This window comes from Solenopsis invicta, chromosome 5 (genome assembly GCF_016802725.1).
Source record: "Solenopsis invicta isolate M01_SB chromosome 5, UNIL_Sinv_3.0, whole genome shotgun sequence".
Taxonomy (NCBI): Eukaryota; Metazoa; Arthropoda; class Insecta; order Hymenoptera; family Formicidae; genus Solenopsis; species Solenopsis invicta.
Window position 1 is genome coordinate 10,040,500 of NC_052668.1, and position 24,923 is coordinate 10,065,422.

The 24,923-nt window shown below is 40.9% G+C and overlaps 1 protein-coding gene across 1 annotated transcript in view; it reads right to left on the minus strand.

Annotated features, from left to right (window-relative positions):
• Window positions 1-24,923, minus strand: part of LOC113004276 (odorant receptor 49b-like) — a 77,685-nt gene that overhangs the window by 32,556 nt on the left and 20,206 nt on the right. Inside the window, exon 4 of the mRNA XM_026137141.2 lies at window positions 1,431-1,692. Coding sequence (XP_025992926.2) covers window positions 1,431-1,692 — 262 coding nt within the window. The remainder of the gene's footprint in view (window positions 1-1,430; window positions 1,693-24,923) is intronic.

Genomic DNA, 24,923 nt, shown 5'->3' on the forward strand with positions numbered 1-24,923 from the left:
TCGCAATATATATATATATATATATATATATATATATATAGGTTGTCAAGTAACTACCGCCCGTGGTTTCGTGGATTGATAGATCAAGTAAAACTGAGCAGAAAAGTCCTTTACCATTTTTTTAATATTTGCCATAGTTAACGAAAAAAAAATTAATAAAGTCTGCGAATAAGCGCGTATTACCGCGCGCAAGAACTGCCCGCCGGTCGCCGAAACGTAGGCAGCCGCGGCTGTAGGCTTGGCGCGGTGAAGAGGGAAAAGCAGCAGTAGCTACGCCCTTGAGTTACTGCTGCTTTTCCCTTCTCAACGCGCCAAGCCTACAGCCGCGGCTGCCTACGTCTCGGCGACCGGCGGGCGGTCCTTGCGCGCGGTGATACGCGCTTATTCGCAGACTTTATTAATTTTTTTTTTCGTTAACTATGGCAAATATTAAAAAAATGGTAAAGGACTTTTCTGCTCAGTTTTACTTGATCTATCAATCCACGAAACCACGGGCGGTAGTTACCTGACACCCTGTATATACAGGGTGTCCCAGACCAGCTCCGGAAGTATGCTGCACGCGTTCCCGGAGCTCCCCAGTCACGGATCAGGGCAGGACACCCGGAGAGGTTTTAGTGGGTATGTCCCCGCCGACACGTCGTCGGTGGGGAAGAGCCCCACATAACCATCAGGCCTCCCCCGGAGGTATGCGGTAACGCATTTCCTCTCCGTTATCAAAAAAAAAAAAAAAAGGGTGTCCCAGACCAATGTATTAAGATTACTACGATGAGGTAGAAGGGATCGAGATAAATCAAAAAGTCTAATAACAGTTTGCGATATTTGCAATAATTTTCGTGTAATAAAATATTAAAGTCAGCCGAATAAGCGCGCGGAGAAGCAAACGATTGGTCGCCTGAGTCGTAAGACCGCCCGGTTCGACGCGGTGCGGTGCCAAGCTATCCTTTCCCTCGCCGCGTGCCACTTACCGTCGCCTACAATTGGGCCGCAATAGGCGGACCTACGGCTCAGATGAGCGACCGCTTGTCTCTTTGTGCGCTCTTATTTGGCTGACTTTAATATTTTATTACTGAAAAATTATTGCAAATATCGCAAAATAGTATTAGATTTTTTCATTTATCTCGATCCCTTCTACTTCATCGTGATAATCTTTATACATTGGTCTGGGACACCCTGTATATATATATATATATATATATATATATATATATATATATATATATTATACGTACAAAAGCTCATTATTATAACAAGATAATTATTTAACATATTTGTTGTATAACGTATAGTATATGTATGATTTACGACTATACATTTTTATCATATTTTTAAAATAAACTTTCAAATATGAAAATTTTGTTTAGATGGAAGTGCAACTTATTTTTCAATTGTAATGTTTTATTCACATACAGTTAAATATTTTTATTTTTTACCTAGCAATTTTAAACATGCCGCATGTATGTTGAAGATGGGTTAAAAGCATTGTTCCTGTTGCTACTACTACAGTTAATCCTATGCATAAAGCTACATTTACGTGCAATAGCAGCATATAGTAATATTTCTCTTCATCGATAAAGTATTCAGTTGAAATTTTCAGGCGACGCGGTCGAGACTCGTTTGCAGATGAAATAATGTCAATGAAATCTGGCCACAATTGGACACTAATAATAATAGATAAACAGCAACAGAGACCCACTAAACAACATTATAAAGAATTATTCATAAATTGTAATTTTTAATAATCTAAAATTTGTAATTTATGTACAAGTATTTTATACAAGTATTGTATAATATTTAATCTATATCTATATAATTCCTGTCCCACTTTATTTAAATATATCTAATAGCATATGAAAAATAAATTATTTAATCAATAGATTTGTTATGTGCAAAAACAAACAAAAATAACCAATGAGAAGCATGTAAGATGATAATAATCAAATTGAATCTAATTTAGGTGACATAAAAATAATTAATATGATATAAACGTTTCGAATTTTATTTGTTTTTTTATCGAATAAGAATATTTCTCTCGATATTACTAGGTAATTAAACTATAGCTTGATTATGTAATTTGAAGCATTTAGTTCATATTAAATACTTATCTAATTTTTTTAATTTAATTGTTATTTATCATACGGAAATATTGCTCGTTAATGAACCATTTCTTTACCTTATTTAGTAACTGATAGTCTTTCAAATATAAACTCTCTTTTTGATATTAAAAGAGAAAGGAGAATTACGGTCACCCCTATTATCTCCGTATTAGGTGACGAATTTTGACAATTACTTATAGAATTATATTTATTTAGTAACCCATCGTTTTTTAGTGGCGTTAAAATGCTAACACACAATGGTTAATAGTTATGACAACTATTAATATTAAAATAAAATTGAATGTGACATTTATTTTTATCTTTGAGCAATTTAAACTTTTTCAAGGTGCATTTTTGCACTTAATTATACTTAATTATACTTCTCATTGTTTTTAAACTTGAGTATATTATCACACGAATGTCCGCGAAAAAATTTATTATTATACAGGGCGTATAAAAAGTCACGGACCCCTTGATTATTTTGAAAACTAAGCATTTTTGTAAATAATGTTTCAGATAAAAGTTGTAGGGTATAATATAGCTTATTTATTGATGATACCACTTTGACCTTGGGAAATGTCGCCAAGGTCAGGTCAAGTTCAAATGGATTTTTTAAAATAAAATCTTATTTTTTATTTCAGAATCTAATAGCTAATGTCAAGCTTTTCAAAACATCGCAACAAAGTTTATTTTTCTTAAATAGTTTCCGAGGCTTGAATGTTAATACCGCCGCTAAAATTATACAGTGTATTGCATGAATGTTGCCAGATCTGATTTCTACCTCTTGTGCGTGAATGCTTGCGCGCGCGCGTGCTTGTGTGTGTATTTCTTCTTCCCTCCCTCCCTCTCCCTTCCATCAACTTGGAAGCTACATAAACTAGAGATCTCTCCTTTTTATGCTCATTCGATTGTCACACATCTTTTTGACACCTGCAAGTGAAGTTTAAGATTGTAATGTTCATTGAGATAGAGCGTATATTCCTTTCGATAACGCGAGGATGGGGTGATCGTAAAAGGTCTTAGATGACAAAACCTTTCAACAAAATCTTTAGAAATAAGAACAATGATATACAGTCTGTTAAATAAAAGCGTGGTCGACCTTATTTACAACTGGTAATAATAATATCGCTCTCAATTTTTTGTGAGTCGATAGACAAAACCTTTGTCTTCGAAGCATTTTAAAGAAAGATTCGTTGTTGTTGATCTTTTGTAAGAAAAATACAAGCGCCATGAGTGACAAATACGCGATACGCTACAAGGCTGTGTTTCTGTGCAGCCATCCAAAAGGTCCGAAAATGTCTCGAGATATTATATGCTTGTTGAGATTGACCAAATTTGTTTGAAGCTACTACATGCTCGTATAGAACAGTCGTCAGTAAAAATTACGTCACTAAAATCTCGATTGATGTTTTAGCTCGTGCGCCCAAACGAGTCACTTTTTCACATGTTTTTCACTCAACAAGAAGTTTCTTTATTGTACTGCGGCATTTCATGCTATGAGCACGGATACGAGTTTGAATAGTTACATATATCTAAACCTTTTTGCTTCAATTTTGTTTGTCCTTGACGCAGTATTAGACCAGGATTCCGCGAAAACAAATTTGCGATTATTTTATCGTTTTTTTTCTTCAATTTTTCTATCGATCTACATTTCAGTAAATCATCGACAATTTTGTGACTTTATATTGCTGAACCTATTTCTGCACGAATTGTTTCGACTTCCCCACATATTTAGCAACCGCTGATTGCAACATTTTCGTACCTTTCGGATGGCTGCACAGAAACACAACCTTGTAGCGCGTCGTGTATTTGGCACTCATGGCGCTTAAGAGAATGCTATACTGACGGAAATTACCGACCATTACAGTGTTCATTAATTTTTGAATTGGCTTTACAGATCACAAAATCCTTTTGCAAAATAAAAGTACACACCAAAACAAAGTCTGCTCTAGTAAATTTTATGAGAAAATCGATCAAAAAGTTAAAAATTCATTTATTTTCGTTTCGTGGATCTGTCAACCAAGGTTAATTTTTGTTATTTACTGACGTTCTGTAGCTCGTATGTATAAAATGAGACCAGGGCGAACTTCAGAAAACTCTAACACACAACACTGACTGTGTATCGTTTCAGTCAACAACCTAACAAAAAAGTTTAATAGGTGAACAGCTGTACGTGTCCAAATTTCGCTTAGCGCACGTAAACGATGGCAAGAAGAGCAGTGGCTGTAGTTGATAGGTCTTTTGGCAGATGGCGAAATAATCGAAAAACAAAGACAGATCTATGCGTTGGACAAAGAGCGATAGCCTGGTCTCCCTCGAAAAATAATCTGCAATGCCGACGTCGAGGAAGTTCTTCGGTCACTATAGCATCCTCTTAATGTGTTTTTCTTACAAAAGATCAGCAGCAACTGAATCTTTCTTCAAAGTGCATCAAAGACATAGGATAGAAAGTACTCTATCGACTCACAAAAAAATTGAGAGCGATACTTTTACCAGTGACCATACTTGTGAATAAGGCTTACCATGCTCTTATTTAATAGACTACCCTAGTAGCACAAAATATTGGGAAATAATGTAAACCCAATATTCTGTATTGGATGTGAATTGATTTTCAGTATTGGTCCAATATTGCAGAGTATGATATCGACTCTTATTTAACCAATCTTGAAGTTGCAATATCGGTCCAATATTGAAAAATCATGTCAACCCAATATTATCTATTGGATGTGAATTGATTTTCAATATTGGTCCAATATTGCAAAGTATGATATTGATCTTTATTTTACCAATATTGAAAAAAAAAGAATACGATATTATATATTAGTTGTGCATTGGGTTTTTAACACTGGTCCAATATTAGAAGGTTGACACTTTCACCAATATTAGTCCAATTTTTTTTTTTAACCCAAGCGGTCATCCATCCAAGTCGCGACTCCGGTGAACGTTACTTGACCTGTGTGATCGCTGCAAACTGATCCCTCGTGATGACCTGTGAACACTTTGTGCTGATACGTGTATATAACTGGTAGATCAGGTCAATATACGTTATCAAAAAAATGGAATATGTATAATTAAAGCACATTATTTATATAAACAAATATAAAATTATAGTTTTTTTACTAATTTCACAAATGCGGAATAGTATCTGGAACTTTTCTGTTATTTGTTTGAGTAAGAATGCAATTAGAAAATATATGTCAATATAATACAAATTAAATATAAAAAATTTTTATAAAAAAAAATTTTTTTAAAGAATTGAAAAATATTGTTTGCTCATTGGAATGTAGATTGAGGTTTCTTCATTTATGGACCTATTTCGTTTATTGATAATATTTACAATACAATTATTAACTCGTAACATTGACAGCACATTAATATTTCTTTTATAACCAATATTCGCTTTAGATTTGGAAATCTTGACCAATAATGCGCTTCCAATATAAGTGCAATATTGTACCATTGTTAACTCGTAACAGCACATTACCGTTTCTTTGAAAAACAATATTCGCTTTTGATTGGCAAATATTGGCCAATGCATTTCTAATGTAAGTGCAATATTGTACAATTGTTGACTCGTAATATTGGTAGTACATTACCGTTTCTTCAATAAACAATATTCGCTTTACATTGGCAAATCTTGGGCAATGCACCTTCAATGTAAATGCAATATTGTTTATTAATTGGCGAGCAATATTACAAGTACATGTGCAATTGATTCTATGACCAATATTGGCTCTTTATTAGGAAATATTGGCCAATGTACTCCCAACATAACCAATGTGTCGCCAATGTTAACCAATGTAAAGCCAATGTACTGTACTACTAGGGTATATCTAAATCGACTGTCATTTGTACTGTACAATGTTTTGAAAAAGCAGGTTCTATCAAAGATCGAGTTAAACAAAACCTACAACAATGACAAACCCTAATAAAGCATTAAGTGTTATGCAGTCTTATGTCAAAAATTTGCGTAATTTACTTCAATAAATTGCATAACAACGGGACATCAGTTCTATTATATGTCAGTCCGTAAAATTGTAAGAAAAGAGAAATTCCATGAATATAAAATCTATTTAATACAAAAACTGTGTAAAGAAGATTTTGATTGTTGCATGGAATTTTACTGTATGAATGACGTTAAATATCGATAGAAATTTTCTATTTATAGGTAACATCGTTTTTTCAGATAAAGCTACTTTTGAACTAACCGGGAATAGAAATCGATATAATTATAGATATTAGAGCGATGAAACTCCTTAGTGGATGCACGAGGCATATACTCTGATTCCACAAAAAGTTAATATTTGGGTTGGAATTTTAAATAATCGAATTATTGGACTGTTTTTTATTGAGGGAAATCTAACAGCGGAGAATTATAATACTTAGCCATGTTTCAAAATAAAATAGTACCGGCAATACGAAACATTGTTCGTCAAAACTTGAATGACATTTGGTACCAGCAAAATGGGGGGCGCCACCTCACTATGGTTTACAAATACGCCAATGATTGAATAAAGTTTTCTCAAATAGAAGGATAGAAAAAAGGGGTTTACATTGAATGGTCAGCACGATCACCCGATCTAAATCCACTCGACTATTCTTTGTGGGAATATTTAAAGGATTTATAATTTATAATACAAAACTTTAAAGTCTTGATGATTTTTGTCAACAAATAACAGATGAAATTAGGGCAATACCCTAATGTTTGTAGGAATCTAGTTTCAAGTTTCCCTAATTGTCTAGTATATTGTCAGACTGTACAGATACATTAATTTGAGCATATGCTATAATCGTCGTTCTTCTAAAGCAGAAATTGCAATGTTCTCAGCACGCGCGGGGATCTCGTGCATACAGTGGAATTAGATGGAGCCGAGCGCCAGTTGTATTAATTTTTAGGCCTCATAACTCGAAGTATTTAAAGAAAATAAACTTTGTTATAGTATTTGGAAAAGCGCTTGACATCAGATTCTGAAATAAAAAATAAGGTATTCTATTTAAAAAATCCATTTTTTTCTTGATTTGATTATGATGACATCCCCCAAGATCAAACTGGTATTATTAACTTTCAGTTGACACACTATATTGAATTCGATATTTTGCCACACATGGATGTACGTTACTCGGACCATTTTCAATTGCGTATATCTCGGTATCTAATGCATAGAATTTGAACAATTTTTTTCTAATCGATACGCCAGAAGGTTAAGAAGAAGAAGAAATGGCTGCGAGAATCGAGAAATTGAATATATTTGAAATATTTGGAAAAATGGAAACGTACTCGCGAAAAAACGCAAAAAAAGCAAAATTTCTTTTTAAATTTGTAGTTTTGAAAGAAAAATCATTAGAAAAATTTTTCCAACTGTTTTTGAAAGATAAAACGTACTTTAAGAAAAAAAGATTATTATTTTAATTGTTTTTAAAAAGTATATTTATTCTACAAGGTGAAGTTAGGTAATTTTTTAGCATAAGAAAAGATGAGTTGGATAGAATGAATCATCCGTTTTCAATTCTAAAACTTAAAAAAACGTAAAATATATACAATATAATATATTTTATTATTACTTATTACATGGAAAATTTGCAATAAATTTTTGCTTTATGATGCTTACACATCGATTTATCACATTTTAAACATTTATACATTGTTTTTCGATCAAGAGTAGACGAACATAATGCACATCTTTTTGGCTTGGCCACTTTATTGTCTGTCAACAAATTGCAAGAATCTTGATTTTCAAGAACATCTGTGTCTACAAAACTTTCGATCTGTGTACACAATACCGTTTGCAACGTTGAAAAAGCTGCACAATGCGTCAAAAAAGGCTGATGAGAGCTATAGTTAGGTGTCGTATGTAATTTTTACATTTTTCTGGGTTTCCAGTAAGTAAAATATCATTTTAGCAATGTTACTGCAACGATATTCGAGCAACATGTAACGTTGTAGAACTTGTAGTTTGTAACGTTGTATACAACGTCATTGTGAATAAACTTTGATGTACATATTGAAGTTTTCTGTAACATTGAAATGGAAGATATGCAACATTGCATATAATATTGCATTAATGTTTTTCTTACGTTGCAACAACGTTTATCCCAAAATCAAAATAAGATTTCAAAAATGTTGCATTAATGTTTTTCTAACATTTTAACAACATTTGTCTCAATATTAACGAAATAGCGTTTCAGCAATCTTGTGTTATTTCTCTTAGGTTAAAAAAATATTTATTCTAAAATCTGCTTAAAATTATTATAAATATTTTATTTCTATTGTAATATTTTTATAATATTTTAAAAAACCAATTTTTGCAAAAAAGTTTCATTCTTAGAAATATTTTTCTGAAATTTCCAAGCGATCACCCATCCATGTTGCGACCCTGGCGAACGTTGCTTGATCTCTGTGATTGATCGCTGCGAACTAATCCCTCGTGATAACCTGTGAATACTTTGTGCTGATATGTATATGGGGCATTCCATGTAAAAGGGGTCCACCTAAAAATAAACTATTTGTGATTTTTAAAATAATAATGAAAACATGTTAGTGGCTGTATTGTATAAGGTTAATGATAAAAAAAGTAAGCATTATATGCCTTGCATCAAAGATATTGAAGGCTATCGCTTAAATTAAAAAAAAAATTTTTTTTTAACATTTTTAGCTAAAATTAAAAAATTTTTAGAGACACGATTTTTTAAGATTTTTTCCGTACTTTTAGATAAAAATATTAATTTTAGTGACAAAAATTTAATAGTATTAAAAAAAGTAATTTTTTAAGTTTTAAATTAAAAAATGAACAATTTTATCCATTTTTAAATATCTGAAAAAATTTTCAAAAATACTTCAATACATGTAAAGTATCGTACTATAAAGCAAATTTTGGAATCGCAATGGGATCCTCCCAAAAACAAACATTTTTTCCAACGCAAAATTATAAATTCAACCGAAAGCTAGATAATATCAATTTTTATTGGCCAATTATTTAGTATTACGTAAATAACATATTTTTAACAAATAACTATAAAGTGAAAAATAGTTGTGACGTCTGCATTATATATTATTTAGATTTATTTACTTTTTTCTTTATTTTTTTGGAAAAAAGTCTCATTTCTTCATTAAAACTGAATTTTTTAAAAATTAATTGATCTTCTCTTGCAGGAATAATTGCATGATATTTCAATGTACCCGGAATTGTTTTTGCTAATGCAAATCTTGATTCCAAAAACTTACTTAATTTGTCGTGATTTGTCTTCAAACCAAATATAATTGTTGTCTCTTTCATATCACTTTTAGTCAACGTGTACAGTCGTGAGCTAAAAGGTTGCAACACATTTTCTTCGATGGTTTTTGGAATGTAGACTTGCTCATCGAACAGCAAACGTCATTGGTTCTTACCTGTGGACCCAACCAATTAAGCATCGAACCATCTAACAATTGAAGAAAATGTGTTGCAATCTTTTAGCTCACGACTGTACAATATTTCAGCATTGAGAATTACTTCCTTGCATTTTCTTGCAAAATAGCTTTTCTTACTAATTGTTTAAAATTTCCACTAATACCATCACAAAGACCTTTTCCATGTACTATAGCAAAGAAGTGCCATTTGGCCGTGATACCAAAAAAATCATGCACATGGTAAAGCAAATTCTAATTTAATAATTATAATTTAAGGATTATAATTTATAAACGAAAAAAATCCTAAAAAAATATGTCTAAAAATTTTTTAAATTTGCTAAAAATGTTAAAGAAGAAAAAAAAATTTTTTAAATTTAAACGATAGCCTTCAATATCTTTGATGCAAGGCATATAATGTTTATTTTTTCTATTGTCAACTTTATACAATACATCCACTAACATGTTTTCATTATCATTTTAAAAATCCCAAACGGTTTATTTTTAGGTGGACTCTTTTCACGTGGAATGCCCCATATATAACTGGTAGATCCAGGTCATTATACGTTATCGAAAAAATGAAATATGTATAATTAAAGCTTATTATTTATATAAACATATATAAAATTATAGTTGGACTTCCGTTTTCGGTAGCGAGAGTGATTGACGTATGTGTGGAGAGTGCAATTGATAAGCAGGTGTTAGGAAATAAGGTGAGACGTGGTGGAGTGCGAGAAAGTGAAGGGAAAGGGAAGAGACTGGGGGTGGAGGATGAATAAGGGTAGGGGAGACCGGGTATAGTTGTCTCAAGGGTAGGTTTTCACAGCGGCCATAACAGAAAACTAAACAATCGAATGAGTTTATTTACTGACGTCGAAGGATCGCGATAGCAACATCTCCCTCCCTACTACGCTTCAGACGGCTCTGGAATGCCGTAACGGAGACACGTGCGTTTGTTTTTTTCACACAGTAAAAATAATTTTTTGTGCATCTGTGTCGAGTCTTATAAGTATACTTAAATTTTGCATAGTAATATACCTTTTAGTGTATTCATGATGCTAAATATGTGTTTCATGATATCGTTATATGGTTTTTTAAATAAACATTTATTTAAACTTATTTTGGGAAGTTATATTCTAAAACGTGTTTTGGGGCAGGTTGTCTCAGATTGACGGGGGCTGGTTTTCACATGTGGCAACCAACACCATGCACGCGTGTTGCTTTTTTTTGTTGATTATTTGGAATTTTACTACATAATCGTTTGTTTATTTCAGAGCTAGTCATAAAAATGCCATGGCATTATAAGAAAAAGTCTTCTCGAGGGCTTGTTTCACCAGCATTGATGCTGCGCGTTGCTAGAAAAGTGAAAAACCACTGTATATCTATAAGGTTTGTCGCAAAGGATTTTAATATTAATTATCGCACTTTAACAAGATATTGTAAAAAATTTACTACCGAAGAGATAAGCAACACAACCGTATCAACACCATCCACAAAAATAGGTTATCAAAGGAATCGACAGATTTTTACTGATGAACAGGAAGAAGAATTGGAAAAATACATACTTCTTGTTTCAAGTATTTATTTCGGATTGTCTTCCAAGGCTATTTGGAAAATAGCGTTTGAGCTTGCTATTTCTAATAATTTGAAAGTTCCAAAGTCTTGGGAATCGAACAAGCTAACTGGCTCCGATTGGTTTGTGTCATTTATGAAGAGACACTCTTCTCTCTCCATTAGAACACCTGAAGCCACCAGTTTGACTCGAGCCACCAGTTTTAACCAACATAACGTCAGAAGTTTTTTTGATAACCTTGAATCAGTAATTAAAAAATATAATTTTCATTCACACGACATATGGAACATGGATGAAACTGGGGTGACTACGGTGCAAAAACCGATAAAGTTGTTGCTAGAAAAGGATTTAAGCAAGTTGGTGCTATTACCTCAGCCGAAAGAGGCACATTAGTCACCTTAGCTGCTGCTGTTTCGGAAGGTGGTAATTCAGTTCCATCATTTTTTGTTTTTTCGCGGGTGCATTTCAAAGACTATTTTATTAGAGATAGGCCTGTCGGCTGCAAAAAAGGAAGTAATTCTTCGGGTTGGATGACAGAAGAGCTATTTGTCGCTTTCTTGAAACATTTTCATAACCACGTGAAATTAACTAAGGAAAAATTATGTCTCTTGCTGTTAGACAATTACAGTTCTCACCTGTCCATTGAAGGACTAAACTTTGCAAAGGAAAATGGCATAATAATGCTATCTTTCCCACCACACTGTACTCACCGCCTACAACCGTTGGACAGGTCGGTTTATGGACCTTTAAAAAAATACGTTAACAACGCAATGGATCAATGGATCATGGCAATCAGGACAACAAATGACAATATATAATATACCAGAAATAATTACGCAGGCTTTTCCTTTGGCAGCAACTCCATCCAATATTCTCACAGGGTTTAAAATCTGTGGGATTAGTCCATTTAATTGGGACATATTTCAAGAGCATGATTTTATGCCATCGTTTGTCACAGATAGACCACTAATTATGGTTCCTAATGACAAAATTGTACACAATGTTACAGAAAATCAAAATGATAACTCTGCCCTTAATTGTCGTATAATGCTTGAAGATCATAACACTGGCCCTAATGAATCTGCAAAGACTCCATATGATACTTCTGGCTTTGATGACCCTGTATTGACTCAAAATGATAACTCCGGCCTTAATGTTCGTGCAATGACACCACGAGATTTGACAAGCTGCCCAATGCCAGAGCTATCGCTGCAGCATCAAGCTACAAAGGAACCTACGGCCATCACTAGTCCTGGTCCAAGTGGTTTAAGAAGTTCTCTGATAATATTGCCGCAAGTTTTAAAACCTATACCAAAAACTCCCCCGCGCAAGTCGCAGCGAACTGATAAAAGGAAATATAAATCAGCAATTCTAACAGATACACCAGAGAAAACCTATTTAGAACAGAAAAAAAAGGAACAAGAAACGAAGAAGAAGAAAGTATCGAAACGTGTGTTGAGTGAGAATAACAAAAAGAAAAAAGTTTCTAAAGGAAAGGAAATTAAAAAGAAAGCAGATGACAACGACAAAGACGAGAAAGACGTTGAAGAATTTTGCTTGGTCTGCTTGTCCCATACTCTGCTAGCAAGTCTAGAGAAGTCTGGATTCAGTGTCAGGATTGCAAGTTATGGGCTCACGAAGCATGTACACCTGATCAACTAAATTACATTTGCCAAAACTGTAATTCGGAATATTCAAACTGATTTTTTAGACTGACTGAATATAATTAGTTAAGTCAAGTATTTTTAATTGAAAAATATTGCGTTCAAAAAGATTAGTGACTTACTATAATTATATTCATGTTATTTTCGTTACTAGAATTTTAAGTTCGTTGAATAGGAGTTATTCGTTTAAAACGAATTTTAGTTATTTTATTTTTATTTTATTATAAATAAGAAAGTTTTTGTTTTATTCTTTGATAAAATTAGTTATGTACAACATTTTATGTTTAATAAAAATACTCATATGATTTAAGAAAGTGTTTATTTTTATATTTTCCTCTTAATTGACTAGGTGACTACCTACCCCAGATACTGTGACAACTATCCCTGACACGGGATTAGAAGTCACACTTCTTTCTTTTCACAAAAATGATAATATTTTCTCAATCGATAATGTTACAGTAAAAGTCTTTATTTCTTTTTAAACTAAAATAAATACACTCTCCATGAATATATAAATGTTATTGCTAAACTAAGAACGTGGGCACTAAAAATGCAAAAGAAAAAAAATGTGACTTCCAACCCCGGTCTCCCCTAAAGAGCGGGGGTAAGGGAATGGAGAGATAGAAGGGAAGTAGGTGGCCGAAGGGAGAGGGAGAGGGGAAAAAAGAAGGAAATATAGAAGTGAAAATGTATATGAGAAGTATAGGAAAAAGAGGAAAAATAAGAAAAAAGAAGATAGTAAAAAGTATAAGATAGGCTTTTGGAATGTGGCAGGCATGGAAAACAAAGAGAAGAATTTCAGGGAGAGACTAAAAGAATGAGATGTGATGTTCTTGAGTAAGACTTGGTTACAGAAGAAGGGATAGGAAAGAGTTTAAAAATGGCTGCCAAAAGGATACATGTGGGAAGTGCAAGAGGCGGCAAGAGTAAGAAAAGGAGGGCAATGGGAGGAATGATTATGGGGATAAGGGAAGGGATAAGGAGAGAAAAGGATGATAGGGAAAAAAAGAGAAGGGATTACAAGCAGTAAAGTAAATTTAGGGAAAGAGTGGCGAAGGTTAGTAGGAGTACGAGGTGTGTTCAAAAAGTATCGCGAATTTTGAATTTTCGCGGGTTACGTATATTCGAATTTCGATCTTTTTGTGGCGTTATGTTGGTACTCATGTCTCTCACTTATGCCGACAAGCTCGGCCATTTTGAATGTTCACTTAATTGTTGACAGCTGCTTTGCTTGCACGTGTTTTGGATCGTCTTCGATTTTTACCTATTCAAAACAATGGATCAAAGAACCTGTATCAAATTTTGTGTGAAAAATGAAATTAAGTGCGCGGATGCATTCCGAATGTTGACTGTGGCATACGGAGAAGCTACCTTGGACCGAAGCAACGTTTATCGGTGGTACAAAATGTTCTCAGAAGGCCGAGAAGATGTGAACGACGAAGAGCGTGCCGGACGCCCGAGCACTTCAACAACAGACGAAAAAATTAATGAAGTGGAGAAAATGGTATTGGCCAATCGTCGAATCACCGTTAGAGAAGTTGCTGAGGACCTAAACATATCGATTGGCTCGTGCCATTCGATTTTTATCAATGATTTGGGCATGAGACGGGTCGCCGCGAAATTCGTACCAAAATTGCTCAATTGCAACCAAAAACAGCATCGCATGAACATTGCTAATGAGATGTTGGACTCTGTCCGCGACGACCCAAATTTGCTCCAGAGGGTCATAACTGGTGACGAATCGTGGGTTTATGGTTATGACGTGGAAACCAAAGCTCAATCATCTCAATGGAAGCTGCCGCACGAACCAAGACCGAAAAAAGCGCGCCAAGTTCGGTCGAATGTGAAAGTTTTGCTGACAGTTTTCTTCGATTGCAGGGGCGTGGTGCATCATGAGTTCTTGCCACAGGGTAGAACGGTCAATAAGGAATATTACCTGCAAGTTATGCGCAATTTGCGCGAAGCAATCCGCCAGAAACGCCCGGATTTGTGGAAGAACAAAAATTGGCTTTTGCACCACGATAACGCCCCTGCTCACACATCGTTGCTTGTGCGCGACTTTTTGGCCAAAAACAACACACTAATGATGCCGCAGCCACCGTATTCCCCAGATCTGGCCCCCTGTGACTTTTTCTTGTTCCCTAAACTGAAGAGGCCCATGAAAGGACGACGTTACGCTACGCTTGACGAGATAAAGACGGCATCGAAGGAAGAGCTGAACAAGATAAAAAAAAATGATTTTTTGAAGTGCTTCGAAGATTGGAAAAACCGTTGGCACAAGTGTATAATATCTCATGGGGATTACTTTGAAGGGGACAAAATAGATATTCATGAATAAATAAATAATTTTTGAAAAAACACAAAATTCGCGATACTTTTTGAACACACCTCGTATATGTGAATGGAGGAAAAAATGGGGCAGCTGAGAGAATGGATGGAGGATAGAGAGAAAGGGGTGAGGTGTTAATAGGAGGGGATTTCAATGCTAGGATGGAGAGAGAAGGGGGAAGATTAGAAGAGGTGATTAGAAGAGGGAGGGATAGAACAGGAAAAGAGGAGCTCGAAGGATGAAAAAATGAATAGAGAAAGAAAGAAACTATGTGGTTATATAGGAGCATTTGGATGGTCGATATTGAATAAAAGCGTAAAAGGAGATGAGGAGGGGGAATGGACGTATACAGGAGAGAAGGGAGGGACCGTAATAGATTACGTGATTGGGAATGAGGAGACAAAAAGGAAGGTGGAAAAGATGAAGGTGGAGGATTGGGTGGACTCCAACCATCAGCCGATAACAGTATGGGTGGAGGGAGGAGGGCGGAGTAAAGAGAAGACCGGGAAAGGAAAAGGGAAAGAAAGAAAGGGGGTTTGGACGGATAAGGAAAAAAAGAAATTTGAAGAATACTTTGGGAAAAGGGATAGTGAGGGGGTAGGGAAGGTTTGGAGGAAAATGAAGAAAAGAGTAGAAGTGGCATTAGAGAGTGGCAGTAGAGAAGGAAAAGAAAAAGGAACGAAGAGGATGGTGGGATGAAGAATGTAGGGATAGGAAAATAGAGGTTATGGAGGAATTAAAGAGGTAGAGGAAAAGAGGGGGAGAAGGGGAAAATATAAGGAAATAAGGAGGAGATACAGAAAACATTGTGAGGAGAAGAAGAAAAGGAAGAGGGAAAGATGGGAGAGAGGAAATAAAAGAAATAAGATTCAAAAAGAATGTACGGAAGGTAGTAAATAAAAGAAGGAGGAAGAGAAAAGGAATCAGGGAAGGAATTGAAAGGGGGGAGTGAGAAAAAACACTTTAGATAGGTACTAAAGGAAGTGGAGTAGAGGATAAGAGGGGAGGTAATGGGGAGAAGGGTAGAGGAAGAAGAAGAGATTAGTAGAGAGGAAATTGGTAGGGCGATAATGAAATTAAAGGAAAGAAAAGCGCCAGGAGGGGATGGGATTATGAATAAAGTATGGAAATACGGGGGAAAAGAAATACGGAAATGGCTTTGAGAGATATGCATAGAGTGTGGAAGGGAGAGGGATGGCCGGAAGAATGGAGAGAAAGGATAGTGGTACCGATAGTGAAAAGAGGCGAAGGGGAAAAGGAAGAAGACTATCGGAGGGTTACGCTTACGCAAATGGCGTATAAAGTGTACGCGGCGGTTTTAGCGAAAAGATTGAAGGAAGAAGTGAAGAATAAAGAGATAATACCACCGAGTCAAACGGGGTTCCGGAGAAGGGTAGAAACAATAGACCACATATACGTGTTAAACTATCTAATAAATAAGAAAATAGCGGAAACAAAAGGCAAAATAGTAGTTATGTTTGTGGATATGAAAACAGCGTTTGACTCTGTGGATAGAGAGACACTGATACAGACACTGAGGTGGAAAGAAGTGAAAGAGAGTTTGGTGGTGAGGTGTGAGGAAGTTTTGGAGAAGACAATAAGTAGAGTAAAGGAGGGGGAAAGGGAGAGGGAAAACTTTTGGACAGGTAGAGGAGTGAGACAGGGATGTCTGTTGAGCCCATGCATGTTTACACTACTGCTAGCGAATTTGGATAAAGAGTTAGAAAAGAGGGGCTGGGGGGGAAGTAAAGGTAAAGGGAAGAAAAATCTATTCCCTGGCGTATGCGGATGATGTGGCGGTGGCGGTGGCAGAGAATGAAGCAGGGATGAAATGGTTGATAAAAACCTTAGAAGGATACGTAGAACAGAAAAGCTTAGAAGTAAATGTGGAGAAAACAAAAGTGATGAGGTGTAAAAAAAAGGGGTAGGAGACAGAAAAAGATAATATAGAAATGGAAAGGAAATGAAATAGAGGAAATGAAAAGGTACAAATATCTGATGTACATGATGATGGCAAATGGGAGACAGAAAGAGCATATAGAGGAGACAGTTAATAAAGGAGCGGTGGTGATGAGAGAGGTACGGGGAATAGGAAAGAGGAAATTTGGAAAAGACTGGGCTAGAAGGATGTGGTTATTTGATAGGTTGGTGTGGACGGTAGTTAGCTATGGTGCAGAAATTTGGGGGTGGAAAGAAAGGGAAGAGGTAGAGAGGATATAGGACAGGTATTTGAAATGGATACCGTAATCCGTCACGTGCTGAAATTACGTGCGGGACGGACCGGTGGCCTGGGCCTCACCGCCCGGGCTGCGAGGAGTAAACCTCTATAAAAAATCCAAGGGTGGCGTCTGTGGTGCGGGGTGTCGTTCCGTGTAACAGCGGGGCGGCGCTCCGTGTCTCGGGCGCCAGCTTCTCTAGTTGGTCGGCAGCGCGCTGCCTGGGTGGGGGTGCCGGTCCGGGGTGGTCCCTGGCGGGTGCTTGCGCTCGTCCGGGGCCTCCCGAGCCGTCCCCCCGCCCCTTGTTTGACTCGTCGTCCATGACGGCCTCGGGTCGACGGTCCCCGGACGTCGGCCCGAGTAGGCCCCGGGGCGAGGGTGGGGTTCCCCTCGATAAACAAGACCCCATTATGAAATACATGGTCGACGATAAAGAAAAGTTACCGCCCAGGGGTGTTCGGACACCCCAGGGCCGGCACGGGGGGGCTAGTGTCCCGGGTCCCCCCCTGTCGACATCGAGCGACGGGCGGTCGCGCGGAGTGCCCACAGGCTCCGCCGACTACAGGGCTACTGTGGGAACCGGTGAGGGGGACCCCCGTTCTGCGGCGCGCTCGGCGCGTCTCGCGCAACTGCGTGAGCGCTACGGGCCCGACGTTGACCGGGCGATTCCCAGAGAGCTGCGGGCGCTGGAGCAGATAGACAAGGAGCTATACTGGAACAGCGACGACCTCGGCTCCTCCGAAGAAGACAGCGATTCTCAGAGGGATGACTCCTCCTCCGAATCGCAGTACGGCGTGCATATCTCGTCCTCGGATGACGAGTGCGGGGTTGAGCCGGACAAACCGGCCGCGGCCCCCGCCTCGACCACTGGGAGCGGGACTGTCGCGCCGCCGGGTGGACGGTCTGGGGTGGAGCCGGCCGTCAGGCCGAGGCCCCCATGCCCCCACCCAGGAGATTTCGGGCCAGTCACCCGGCGGACGCCGCGAGGCGGACATCGGTGGACGGGGCCTCGGTGGCGGGGAGAGTCGCTCGCGCTCCTTGTCTCTGGACCGGTTGTCCGGCGGACGCCGTGCGGCGGAGGCCGGGCGGCCTGGCGGAGGCACGGATGCGCGCCGATCACGCTCGCGCTCGCCGATCCGCATCCGCGGAGGTGGCCCGGGGGGCGAGGGTGAGGATGACTCACCCGGTGAGCTTACCCGGGGCGCCTCCGAGGATATGGATCGATCCGAGGAGGAGGAGGAGGATGTAGTGACCGGGGGCCCCAGGGAGCCGGTCACTCCGGCTGAGCCTTCGGAGCAGGTGGTGGTGACCCCGGATATCCCGGGGCATCCCGCCGAATCCGGGGAACAGCGCGGGAGGAAGCGGGCACGTGGCCGTCCCCGTCTGGACGGGACGGGGCCTTTCAGGTCTCCGTCTCCGCTCCCGGACGGGGCGGACATTGAGGACCGCCTCCAGGGGGTGCCCATGGAAGGATTTAGGGCCCGACGACTCAGAGCTAACGTGATACGCGATAGCTCTGAGTCGGAGGGCGAGTATTCACGGTGGGGTTTCGATAGGCGGCCGCGGCAGCGTATAAAGATCCTCCCGACCCTGTTCACTCCCGACCAACGACGGGAGCTGGACAGGCAGATCGGGGTTATCCACCGCAGCACCACGACCGATCTGGCCGGCTTGGCGGACGGGTGGCTGCTCGAAGTAGAAAAGGCTCGGGCAAGGTGCACCGGCCTCGACTCGGGTCGCGGCATCCAGGGTGCCATCTCCGGGCAGATGAAGAGGTGCACGCATCTCGCCCGGGAGGCCGTTATGACCCTGGCTTACAGGGCCATGGGCCGTCTCGGGAGGGATGACGGAGAGGAGGAAGCCTCGACAGCGGTGCGAGAGGAGGAGAATCGACTCCTCCGCGCCGAGGTCGAGGAGCTGCGGGGGCAGTTGGGGGTTGCGAGAAGAGCACTCATGCTCGGATCGGGACCCTCGACTGCACCCCGCACCGAGGGGGGAGAATCCTCCCAGCCCCCGCCGGCTCCGGCCGCCGCTCCTGTCCCCGACCCCTCTCCTTTCGAGGAGAGGGTGCTCGGGATGCTGGGGCGGATGTCGGAGTCGATGGGGGAAATGGAGAGGCGCCTGGCGCGGGTCGAGGCTGGGGCTGTTCCGGCTCCCGCCTTGGCCGGCGCTGGTGACGGCGTGTTAGGGCGCGGCAGCGGTGCCCTTCCGGGCAATGAAGAGATGCACGCATCTCGCCCGGGAGGCCGTTATGACCCTGGCTTACAGGGCCATGGGCCCCGTCTGCACCGGCTCCGTCTTCGGACGGGCCGGGGTGGGCGGCCGTGGTGGGCAAGAAAGAGAAGAGGAGGGCTGCTACAACGCGCCGCGAGAGCCGGCTTCCGCCCCTGCACCCTCTAAAGGCGGCCGAGATTGTGCCCTCCCTCGGCTGGCCGCCGTTGGTGCTGGGGCGCCGGCGGGGGGGGCTGCGAGATTATCGCGTCCCCCCTCGCCGGGGCCACGGCCCGGCAAAAAGAAGAAAGGGGGAAAAAGTCGGGGGGTTCAGGGGGTGGGCCGGTACCGTCGAGCAAGGCGGGGACCACTGCCTCGGCAAAGGTGGGGAGGCGGGTCCCGAGGTCCTCCGTGATCTCGGTAGCGGTGGACCGGGACGTCGCCTCCCTATCGGGGGTAATAAAAAAGGCCACATCGGCCATTAACCTGAGGGATTACTTCCCTCAGGGCGTGGGCCCCAACGTCAGGGTCTCCCAGATGGGGGGACTCTTGTTGGAGTTCCCCGGTAGGGACAGCCGTCCGGCGGCCGAACGCCTGGCGGCTGAGATGTCGCGCGTGGCGGGGGTCCGGGCGTTCGGATCACCTGCCCTCTTCGGAGGGTGGGAGTTTGCGTGTCCGGATTCCTCGACTCCGCGACACCGGAAGAGGTGGCCGAGGCAGTGGCCGGCGCAGGAAACTGCAGCGCCATGGATATAAAGGTAGGCGGTATAATTCGCGGTCGCCGCGGCTTGGGCTCTGTCATCGTGCCGTGGCCGGTCGCGGCGGCTGCGAAGCTCGCCAAGGCAGGGCGGGTGGCCTTGGGCTGGGCGGCGGCGCGCGTGGAGGTGCTCAAGGCTCCTTCACAGCGCTGTTTCCGCTGCCTGGCTCAGGGCCATACGCAGAACCGGTGTCCCGGTCTATCGGACCGGGCCCGGGCCTGCTTCAATTGTGGGAGCGAGGGCCACACTCGGGCTCAGTGCGCGAACCAGCCGCACTGTCCCGAGTGTGCCTCCAGGGGGAGGGCGTCCGCCCATCAGCCCGGTGGGGCGGGCTGCCCCAAAATTCCCCCCAGGGCTAGGGCGCCCTGGGGCCCTCGTCGCATCTCCCCGGATAGGGGGAGGTGCACGAGATGGAGGTGGAGCGGCCTCCGTCACCGCCGGACGCCGGCGCTGCCCGCGGCGCTCAGGCCGTTGGGGGCGGCGGGCCGGCGGGGCCGATAGCCGTCTCCGGGGTTGCGTCCCCGGTTGGGGGTTCCCGCAGAAGGGTCCCCCTCAGCCGGCGACGTCGAGCTGCCGGGGTCCCCCTCGGACTCGTCGGGGTCCGGGGCTGGGTCCCCGCCAGCCAAGACCTATAGGGTCGAAAAGGCGGTCGACGATGGCAGCGTTTCAGACGCTGCCAGTGTGTCGAGCCGCAAGTCGGAGGAGACCCTCCCCGAGGCCAGGGTGATGCTCTCACCCCTCCCCCTTCCGCTCCCGCAGAGGGAGGGGAGGGGAGTAGAGCCTCGGGGAGGGTGAGGCCTGGGGAAGGTGCGCCTATGACGCCCTCTCCTGGGCCGCCCGTCCTCGGCAAGGGGAAGCGGCGGTAAATCCGTCGTTCCTCGGGCCCCGTCCCGTTTCTGCCCTCAGCGCTCGGGGGATGTGGCGGGGCGGGGTTCCAGGCTGATGGGGCCGGTTGCCGGGCGAGGTTAGTCCCCCGGCGGCCGGTCCGGCCACGGAGCGCCGTGGACGGAGGAAGGTGGGGCGGGCGGCGGCGACCGCTCGTCCCTGGGCGTGGTGCTCGCACCGGCAATATGTCGGGAGTGGCCTCATGGCCCTAAATGGGCGCGAGGGTGCGTGATGCCTCGCTCCGCACCCCCGGGGTCGGGCTAGGCCCACTCAGCTGACGTATCTCGGCTGGGCCAGCAAACCCCGACTCCCAACTCGACGAACTGGCGCGTCGGGGAGCTTCATGCTCCAACCCCTGTGGGGGGACCGGACGGTATCCTGCACGGGTTCCCGGTCCCCTCCACACACTGGGGTGAGGTGGGCTCGGTGGGTTTTTAGTGAGGTAGGAGGGCCGGTGCCCCCGTCGTCTCTGTCGCGTGAGCGGCAGTGCCGTCGGGGTACCCGAGCACGAGTCCCACACTCTCAGGTCTAGCCAACCTGAGGTGCTATGAGCATTTTCCCCCCGATAAAAAAAAAAAAAAAAGGTATTTGAAATGGGTAATAGGGGTGGGAAGGTACACACCAGGGTACATGGTAAGGGAGGAAATGCAGAGGGAAAAATTAAGGGAAAGGTTAGAAATGAGGGCATGGAGTTATGAAAAGAAACTGGGAGAAGGAAGAGGGGGGAGTTGGCAAGGTTGTGTTGGGAGGAGATAAGAGGTAGAGGGAAAGGTGATGGAAAAATGGGAGGAAGAAAGAAAAGGTTTCTATGAAGAAAAGAGCTGGAATATCAAGTAGATAGAAAAGTTGAGAGAAGAGGAAGGGTTAAGGGAGGAAGAAGTGGTAGCAAGAAAGAGGAGGCGGCAGGAGGAGAAAAGGTGGGAAAGAATTAGGAGCTCGAGGTTCAACAGATGGTATAACAGAGTGAAGGGAAAGGGAGTGCCGGAATACTTGAAGAGGGATTAAAAGAAGAAAAGATGAAAAAAAATTGCAAGGTTTAGGTTAGGAGACGGTATGAGAGGAGGTAGATATTGGGAAGAGGAAGAGGAAAGAAAGTGTAGGATATGTGGATGGGGAGAAGAAATGTGGGAACATATATGAGAGGAATGCACGGATTGGGGGATGGAAAAGGGATGGCAGGAGATGGTAGAAAAGGTTTTAGGTGAAAGGGGGAGAGAGAGGTTTGGATGAAGAGACTGGAGGAGATGAGGGAGGGAGGAGGTTGGCTTGGAATGAATGGAAGTATGGAAGGAAGGAAGGAAAATGCGACGGAAACGGAGATCCAAGAAATGAGTGTAGAATGATGAATATTTTACAAAATATTTTAGTAAATATTTATTTTTTATTTAGCATAAATATTTTAGAAAATATTTTATAAATATTTTAATAAAAGTTTGGATAAAGATTTTTATAATTATTTTCGTCATGTGAACATGAAATATGTATAAAATATTTTTATAACATTTATGAAAAATGTTTATAATAAATATTTATTAATATTTATTATAAATATTGCTATTTGGGATGTATTTTATGTTATCACACGCGTTTACCCGATGATAATAAATGATTAATTGATGTTAGTAATAATGCTTAATTTCTTACTATTATCAAACACTGTTGAATAATTAAGTGAAATCCGTTTGAAGAAACACACTTTACTATCACACAGCATGCATTTATCCGATGTTATGAAAAGCAATCAACCGCGATTTTATTGATGGTTATGGTTATACAATTTCATTGTAAAGCAACATTCATAAAATATTTGGAAACAATATTATTAAAATGTTTTTTAAACATTTAGAAATATCATTATTAGGTAACGATTTAAAAACATTTATGCAATATTATTGTATATAAGAACGTTGAAAAAACATTTGGAACAATATTATTGAAACGTTTTTGAAACATTCGGAAATATTATATTATTTAGGTAATGTTTTTAAAACATTTTTATAACATTATACAGAAACGTTGAAAAAATATTTGAAACAACATTATTAAAATGTTTTTTAAACATTCAGAATTATCACATTATTAGATAACGTTTTAAAAACATGTATACAATATTATATAAGAACGTTGATAAAAGTTACAAGAAATCAATCCCAGATAGCCAAGCGTGATTTTGCATGTTAAGTAAACTAATGCTCTTCAGTTGTTGTGAAGTTGCCGTCAATTTGTTGACACCGAAGTCCTATGTGCAAATTGAGTTAGCAACAAGAGAGCAAAAACATATCACCAGTTAATGAAATTTTAAGAGCAAACATTTATGAATAATAATATGTCATACTGACAGCAAACTGACGGCTCGTTATAAACTCGCGTTCGTATGTGTCATAATGACAACAACATGAGAAAATAATCTATGATATCACAAGTTTGACACATGAAAGAGAATACTGATGAGTATTGTTGAAGTTCCTAAATTGCAGTTTGTTATCAATAATTTGTTAACATGACAATATTTGGTCCCGCCGTGTGTAAGGCCCCGGCCCCATGCAAACAAGTGAGTGCTAGCGCTATTATTAGGCGGCCATGCCGCAGGAAATTTCAAGGTGAATGCGGTCACAGGTTATATCTAGACGCCACTGCGGCCGATTCACCTGCTTACACTTCAGTGAAAAGAAACTGCTTCTTGTAACGTCGAGACGAATACTCGCTCTCATTCTTTTCAAACGTGACGTGTGTGTGGAACGCTGTTTCACATAAAATTTTATATTTTTACATGTATATAATTAACTTATTTTCATATCAAATGTAAGGCATTTATATTTTTGCAAATGTTGCCATCATGTTGCTATTGTCATCATGCTGTATATTATGAATATCACATCGTGACAAGTTGTTCTCATGTTGTCGTCAAGATGCCATCAACATGTCGTCAATATGCTGTTAAACGCGGACTGCAAACCAATGGCAACAGTTGCCATCATGTTGCTATCATACGTAGATTCCTTGAGTATAATGAAATAATGCTAACAATTTGCCAAATTTAGAATTCATGTGAAGGCAAGATTTCACACATAGTGAGGAAGCACCTTGTCACAAGTTTGTCAACATCAATTGCTGAAACGGTTAACAGCAGCATAACGGTATTTTGAACTCATTTGGCTATCTGGGATATTTCAAAACGTTTATTTAATACAAATCTAAACAAGAAAGCCTTCTTCGGTCGTAGCTAGATCTTAGTGCTTTTATGTATTTGTATGATTTTATATATTTCCTCAGACTCCATCAAACTGCGCGCCGTTACTTTCGGTCATATAACATAGTTATAATTGAATAAGAGTTAGTAATATTACTTTTATTAAATTAAAATTAATTTAATAATACTTGATGCTTACTAGTATTTATATTAACCCCCCCCCCCCTGAAAAAACTGTAAAGAATTTATTGCGAAAAATATTACCTCAGCCAGGGTTTGAACCTGGGACCTCCCGAATTTTTGGTACGGGTATCTTAACAAAATCGACTACTCGTTTATTTATTGTTCCTTGCTTACTGGGTTATCTTTTAATAAGTTATGAACTATGAACAAATTGACGTTACCCTGATCTAACATCTCATAAAAGTATTGCATAGGCCATCTACGCGTTTTTGTTGCAGTAGTGAGGTTAGGTTATGAACATCTTAACATTTTTTGTTAAAATGCAGAAACAAACCAATTTCTTGTTGGCCAGAGTACAAAAATAAAGTAAAAAATTATACACAATGCTATTAATGAATTTATTTTCACTTGTTAAAAAAATATTTAATTTTTTTTTT